A 7,923-nucleotide genomic window follows, 5' to 3' on the forward strand; every position below is an offset into this window, starting at 1 on the left:
CACCTGAGGCTGCAGTAGGCTGTGATCAACCACTGCACTCCAGCTTGGGCAACAGCTGGAGGCCTTGTCTCCCAAAAAAAAAAAAAAAAAAAAGATCTTTTCGCCTGCCTCAGACTGCTGCAGAGCCCCTCTACTTCTCCCTTCTCACTGCATGCACCGGCCACAGTTTCCCTCCTTGTCATATTTCCAGGAAATAATGTGGCTGAGATTTTTGTTTGTACCTTTAAAAGCAGTGGTTCGAAGACTTGTTCACAGCACCTGAATGTTACAATGCTTTTGATGGAGCCACCTAAAATCCGACTACACCTTATTCCAGCCTAGGAACTGGAAATATTACAACAGCCAAAAGGGTGATGTGCGCACACTAATCTGTATCTCAAAAATGATGATGCAAAAAATATTTTCCAGAAAATCAGAAATCTGAGTTTTCCCATTTATATTCCTTGATCACGTGCCAACTTTATCAATATCAAAGAGTTAAAGAGATGGGCAAAGGTTGGACATGGTGGCTCATGCCTGTAATCCCAGCACTTTGGGAGGCTGAAGCGGGCGGATCACCTGAGGTCAGGAGTTCGAGACCAACCTGGCCAACATGGTGAAACCCCATCTCTACTGAAAATACAAAAATTAGCTGGGCACGGTGGTGCACACCTATAATCCCAGCTACTCAGGAGGCTGAGGCAGGAGAATCACGTGAACCTAGGGGGCGGAGGTTGCAGTGAGTTGAGACTGCGCCATTGCACTCCAGCCTGGGTGACAGAGTGAGACTCCACCTCAAAAAAATTTAAAAAATATATTAAAAAAAAGATGGGTAAATGAGTGGTAATCAGTGTCAAGGATTCGATAACTCTTTATGGGACAATAACATGGGGAAAATTTCATCCATGAATGTTGCTATTTTCTACCAATGGGGAAAATGCCGCCATTCTTTGATTTTCAAAGCAGAATACTTTGGGACAGCTTAAGAAATACACATGTAAAGTTCAAGGTTTGAAAAAGAGTGTCCTTAAAAGAGGCAGTTTGATTAGCTGGGCACGGTGGCATGCACTTGTAGCTACTTGGGCTACTTGGGAGGCTGAGGCTGGAGAATCTCTTGAACCCAGGAGGCGGAGGTTGCAGTGAGCTGAGATTGTGCCACTGCACTCCAGCCTGGGCAACAGAGTGAGACTCTGTATCAAAAAAAAAAAAAAAAAGAGTGACTTTGGTGAGTTAGTGAAATTTTCTTTCCTTCTAGGTTATATATCAGACAGTCATTGTTTCAAATGTGATTATATCTCTCAAATGAGTGATAATAACATTTTGAGTTTCAAAATGTAAAAGGAGTGGCAAGTTCTGCCAGCTTTATCCTCGAGGGAAGCAAACTGTTATGGCTTAATTGTCCGCCAGGGATCATTAGGACTGTTAATTATTTGAACTTTACTTGTTTTGGCTTTCCTGGGAAATGCAGCTGACCAGAAGTTTCTATGAAGGATAATGAGGTGGGAAATGTCTCCCTTAATATCTCCCATACATGTATCTTTTCCTTTTCACAGCTACAAATGGCAGACCTGAGACAGCTGTTAGAGAATTGCATCCAGAATCCCGTTTTCTGTCCTACATTTTGCACTCTGGGTACTCCCTAAACTCCAACTTTCCTCAGAAGCTTCCAGGTCCTAGAGAAGAAAGAAAGGGCACCTCATCCTATGGCCAGGGCATTGGGGCTTTACCCACATTCTCTCATGTTAAGCCCCACAAAACTCCTCAGAGGCAGGTATTATCTCAACCATTTTACAGAGGAAGGAAAAGAGGATCACAGAGTCATTTTTCCAAGAGCTTACAGCTGTAAACTAGCCAGGGGCCTGACAGAAGCCTTTCCAACCCCAAAGTCCCCATGTTTTCCATTTGTCCAGAGATCCCCCTGCAGTTACTCTCTGACCAATGACACATCTAGGCACGGTACCCACGCCATAGCTAAGGTCAAGAAATGGGAACTACAAGCTGGGCGCGGTGGCTCACGCCTGTAATCCTAGCACTTTGGGAGGCCGAGGCGGGTGGATCACTTGAGGTCAGGAGTTCAAAACCAGCGTGGCCAACATGGTGAAACCTCGTCTCTACTAAAAATACAAAAAAATTAGCTGGGCGTGGTGGCAGGTGCCTGTAATCCCAGATACTTGGGAGGCTGAGGCAGGAGAATTGCTTGAGCTCTGGAGGTGAAGGTTGCAGTGAGCCAAGATTGTGCCACTGCACTCCAGCCTGGGTGACAGAGTGACAGAGCAAGACTCTGTCTCAAAAAATAAAAAAGAAAAAAGAAAGAAAAGAAAAAAGGAAAAAGAAATGTGAACTACCATTGTGATAATTACTACAATTATTACTAGTACTCACCACCCTGACTACGGAAGTTATCTTTCTGCTTTGGATTATAATTATTTGTGACTCTTGTCTTTCCCTCCAGTAAACTGTGACTCTTTGGATGGGAATTGTCAAAGTCACTTTACTATTCCCCAACGATGCCTAGAACAGTCAGGTGCACATGGACTCTGGTGATTCTGGGACACTTTGGGAAATGGCGCCTCCTACAGGTGTCAAAGCTCAGTGATCAGCTTTGGCTCTGTTGACAGACAGGGCTGCCTTTTCATGGATATGCCGTGGAAAGCAGCTTCTGATGTGGCTTGCAATGATCCCCAACCTACTATTCACGCCCCTGTGTAATCCCTCCCCTTGAGTGTGGGCTGGACACAGGGATTTGCTTCTAATGAACAGAATATGGCAAAAGTGATGGGGGCTGAGCACAGTGGCTCACACCTGCACTTCGGGAGGTTGAGGCAGGCGGATTACTTGAAGTCAGGAGTTCTAGACCAGCCTGGCCAACATTGTGAAACCCCGTCTCTACTAAAAATACAAAAATCAGCCAGGTGTGGTGGCTCACACCTGTAATCCCAACTACTTGGGAGGCAGAGGCAGGAGAATTGCTTGAACCTGGGAGGTGGATTGCAGTGAGCCAGCATCACACCACCGCACTCCAGCCTGGGTGACAGAGCAAGACTTTGTCTCAAAAAAAAAGAAAAAAGTGATGGGATGTCAGTTCTGTGCATAGGTTACAAAAGACTGTGCCTTTGCCTTGCTGGCACTCTCTCTGGCTCTTCTTGTGTGCTTTCTCTAAGGGAGAAAGCTGGAGAGTGCTTTCTCAGTGAATACAGGCTGAGGGCAACCTCTGTCCAACAGTCCTTGAGGACCTGATCCCTGTCAGCAACCGTAAGAATGGGCCTGCAGATGAGACTGCAGCCCTGACACCTTGAATGCAGCCTTGTAAGAGCCCCTGATACAGAAGACCCAGCTAAGCCATGCCCCAAACCCCACTCCACAGGAACTGTGAGATGATAAAGGTGGATTGTTTTAAGACACTAAGTTTGGGAGTAATTTATTACACAGTAGTCAACAATGAATCCCTATGCCAACTATGGAAGGTTTTCAGGGAGAAAGGGCTAGTCTCATTGTTACCTAAATTGGAAATAAATGGAATTTGGGGGCTGCTCCCTGGGACTAGTCAGAGGGGCTAAGAAGCATTTGTACCTAAACATTTAGTCATCGTAGTTGTTTTAATTGAAAAAGTTGCAGTACAGAACTCACAAACTATACTGTCTTGTTAACTTCCTCACTCGGGGAGGCTTGATTTCCGGCTTTTCCGCAGCTGGCTGGGCAGTTTCCACACGAATAGGAATAGGACTTCTAGAGACACACCGAAAAAAACAGAACAATACCATCAAAAAAGGTTTATGGTCTTGTTTTAGCTATAGGGACTGCTTTCTCAGTTAATGTACACCTTAATAACATTGATAGTCAAGAAATCCATTTCTTTGCCTTCTTGAATTCTACTCTACTTAGTTAATAATTATAATTATTTTTTAAAACCATAGAAAATCCAAACAGTAAGAAAAAAACTATAGGGAAAATATAGCAAGTGGGGGAACTAAACATAATTGAGGTACCAAATAAAATTTCTCTGCCCCAAAATAGTCACCCCTGCCCCCCAATATGAGGGGTGAACCAGATTGAGGGTTTGGCTCATAACCAGGTTTTGCCAGTAAAATGAAGAGAAAACTATGGATAACCTGTTTTTAATTCCAAGTAATCTGGTAGCTATTCTATTTTAAACATAGCACAGACTATTTGCTTTTTTTTAAAAAAAAAAAGATAAAGAACCATACTATACTTTATGTGAAAAATGCATAATCAGAAGACCTTTAGGACTTGCTGTAACACATTTTAATTCCGTGTTTTGTGAAAATGCTAAAAATTAAGTTTCATTTTTATCTTTATTCAAGAATTTATTTCCGGTAACAAATGGACCCTACTCAAAATAGTAATTTAAGGAAAATGTTTAATGCATTTTTGTAGTGGTCATGACTAATTTCATTTTTTAAAAATCAGTTCATTACCTCCTAGGACCAACAAGGCATTAAAACAAGTTGAGGTCCTTGAAAGGGGCCCCTGGCAAGTCAACTGACACTTCTGGGTCAGTGCTCAGTATGGTGATAAGTACGTGGCCAGGGCCTAATAAATGCATGTTGAGGCCAGGCGCAGTGGCTCACACCTGTAATCCCAGCACTTTAGGAGGCTGAGGCAGGTGGATCACTTGTGGTCAGGAGTTTGAGACCAGCCTGGGCAACATCATAATACCCATTTCTACAAAAAGTACAAAATTAGCCAGGTATGGTAGAGCGTGCCTGTAGTCCCAGCTACTCAGGAGGCTGAGGTGGGAGGATCACCCGAGCCCAGGAGGTTGAGGCTGCAATGAGCCATGATTATGCTACCCACTGCAGCCTGGGTGACAGAGTGAGACCCTGTCTCAAAAAAAAAAAAAAAAAAAGTATGTTGAATAAACACATGAATGAGAAAATAGAGGATTTGAGTCAACTCATCCTACACTCATGGTTTCCTCAAGCTGCGCCTCCAGAGTAAAGGGAACATGGTCCCTGGAAGAATGTAGTCTACTGGGGGAACACATGAATTTGCTTGGGTGGAACAGTCAGCATCAGGGAAAGCTATGCAGAGGAATTTCCTCTTTCCAGATGGAGCGAAGGCCACAAAGATGAGAGGCAGAGTGGAGACCGGGCTGAACGCAGGGCACTAGAACTACTGTCTGGTGAGGTCTCAGTGGAAGAGCAGAGGGTTTTGACTGGAGGGAAAGTTGAGGCCAGTTCATACGGGGCCTCAGGCTGAGGAGTCTACACTGAAGGCAATGGACCTCAACTCTCTAAAGGTGTTAAGCAAAGGAGTGGCATAGTCAGATTTGCATTTTAGAAAGGTCCTTAGAACAATGAAGAGGACCCTGGTGAAAGGGAGGATAGAAGCATCTTAGAGGATCGTTGGCAGCAGTAAGCCGGAAGACAATGAGGGCTCAAGGTATAGTCAAGAGGAGTAGAGGATGGATGTGGAAGGTAAAATGAAAGTCAAATTGCCAGGACTTGGTGACCAATTAGATGAGGGAATAAGGTAGAAGAAAAGCAAGGACTCCCAGTTTGCAGGCCTGGGTGAGGGGTAGGTAATAATACCATTGACTAACAATGGAAACCAGGTCAAGGTTAGTAGGGTGGAGTAGGAAGAGATGAATTAAGTTTTTGAAAGCTCTGGAGGCAGCTGGGTATGTATCTCAGGAGTAAGACAAATTTATGCCAAGAACACAGATTGGGAATCATAAGGTGATATAGAGAAATGTTAGCTTTTATTTTTGGCATCAAGTATAATAATCCCCAGAGCAGTAGTTCTAGATCACCTAGGTGCCTGTTAACATGATGATTCTTGTCTCTACTGGCACCCACCAAACCCCCACCACACACATTCACACGAAGGATCCAAAAGGTCTGGAGTAGGACCCAGGAGTCTGTGTTTTAAGAAGAGACTCTGATGCAGTGGTCCTTGGACCCATTTTGGGGAAACTACCCTAAGGAGACCCTGCTGGTGTTAGTAAACCACTGGGTGGCAGTGAGGCCACTGCCACCATGCCAAAAGGAAAGAGTTCCTGTTCTCTGTGAGATCAGGGGAGGAAGGGTTTCCTCTGGGTTTGGGGTGGTGGTGGCCTGGAAGCTTTAAAGAACAAGTGTAGGGGATGGGAGGAGGGTGGATGATGAGAAATTACTTAATGGGTACAATGTATTTTTATTTGAGTGAGGATATTCTAAAAGCTCAGACTTCACTACTGTGCAATCTATGCACAGATCCAACTTACACTTGTGCCCCATACATTTATACAAATAAAAAATAGGCTAGGTGCGGTGGCTCACACCTGTAATCTCAGCATTTTGGGAGGCCGAGGTGGGTGTATCACTTAAGTCAGGAGTTCAAGGACCAGCCTGGCCAACATAGTGAAGCCCCTGTCTCTACTACAATTACAAAATTTTGCTGGGAACAGTGGTGCATACTTGTAATCCCAGTTACTTAGGAGGCTGAGGCACAAGAATCGCTTTGAACCCTGGGAGGCAGAGGTTGCAGTGAGCCGAGATCGCACCACTGCACTCCAGCCTGGGCAACAGAGGGAGACTCTATCTTAAAAAAATAAATAAATAAATAAATAAATAATAAAGTTTTTAAAGGAACATATGTGGCCCCAGCACTGGCAAGAAGCTCAGGAGGCAGGGCACATCAATGGGCTAAGGGAAGCTGGGCCAAGGCCAACCTGAAGTTGCGAGCAGAAGCCAGGTCGTGAAGGGCCTCCTGCACTCTGTTAAAGAGTTGGGATTCCATTCTGAGCGTAAACGGAGCCTTTAAATGACTTTAAGCGAGGGGACGGCAAGGTGAAGTTCACATGCTTGAGTGACAACCTCAAGTGATTGATTTCTTTGTTAACGCAGCAGGCAGAGATATTTAAAACTGAGAAAAGCAGCATTTTTGAGGCTTGCAGAAAGTTGGTTAAGCCAGTCTTTTTTTCATCTCTTTGGGCTCGTATTCTCTGTTTTATTTGTCCTCTGATTTTATCAGCTAATGCCCTCACGAGCAATGTTTCAAGGATAATGTCGATGATATAGAGAATATCATTCCCCATTCAGACAAGGAGCACAGACCTTACATTAGCGTCCTGAAGACTGGATATCTTATTGATATTTACAAACATTGATTCCTCTTTTCCACCCTGTTAAAGGAAAGTATTCAGGTTAGTCAAAACTGAATATGTTGGCATGCAAAAAATGTTTGTTCAAGTCTCTTACATTCAAAAGATTACAGAAATTGGCAAGTGGACCAAAGAGGTAGTTCACCAAGTATTCAATCAATAGAGAATCTTGCTCTGGTGTTTTATATATGTTAACAAAAAAATGTTTTCTTGAGTAATGGGATTAAGACAATCATTCAGATGCAATCAATTCTTGCATTCATGCTTTTATTGAACACCTGCTATGTGCCAACTCATGCCTTGAATTAGAAAGGGAGAGTGTGGGAAAAGCCAAACCCGCAGTTTAATCCCTCACCTCACAGTTTAGGTCAGGAATAATAATCAGCTCTATGTTCACATAGCACTTACAGTTTACAAATGAATTTGGAATCTGTCCTTTCACATCAGCTATAACAACCATAACAGCTTGGCAGGAATCACGTCATATGATTTTGAGAGAAACCTTGTCTTCCTCCTTCTGATGAGTCCCACAAAGAATGGTGGGGGAAGAAGAGGACACCCACTCAGCCAGCCAGGCCAGCTGACCACACACGAGTGGTCAATGGAACATGCAGAGGCCTGCAGCCCTCACGCCCATCACAACATGCAGAGCTCGGCCTCTGTTCTAAATAGATGTTGAGCAAAGATTTCAAGCCTATTGGCTTGGAGGACATGGCAATTATTATCCTGTCAAGATTGCTCACATATAGATCCAGTCTTACATCCTAATCACAGCTTTTTTAATCTGGTTTTTGATTTTTTATTTCTTGGGACAGGGTGTGTTCTCTTGCCCAGGCTAG

General features: G+C 44.0%; 1 protein-coding gene across 2 annotated transcripts in view; it reads right to left on the reverse strand.

Annotated features, from left to right (window-relative positions):
- Nucleotides 1-7,100, reverse strand: part of LOC115894010 (band 4.1-like protein 4B) — a 29,763-nt gene extending 22,663 nt beyond the window's left edge. For both annotated transcript variants that reach the window (XM_030920275.1, XM_030920274.1), the window contains exons 1-2: nucleotides 7,038-7,100; nucleotides 3,607-3,705 (exon numbers count right to left, since the gene is read on the reverse strand). In XM_030920275.1, the coding sequence (XP_030776135.1) occupies nucleotides 3,607-3,705; nucleotides 7,038-7,087 (149 nt within the window). In that variant the 5' untranslated portion in view covers nucleotides 7,088-7,100. The remainder of the gene's footprint in view (nucleotides 1-3,606; nucleotides 3,706-7,037) is intronic.
- Nucleotides 7,101-7,923: the final 823 nt, after the last annotated feature.

Source organism: Rhinopithecus roxellana, chromosome 16, assembly GCF_007565055.1.
Source record: "Rhinopithecus roxellana isolate Shanxi Qingling chromosome 16, ASM756505v1, whole genome shotgun sequence".
Classification (NCBI taxonomy): domain Eukaryota; kingdom Metazoa; phylum Chordata; class Mammalia; order Primates; family Cercopithecidae; genus Rhinopithecus; species Rhinopithecus roxellana.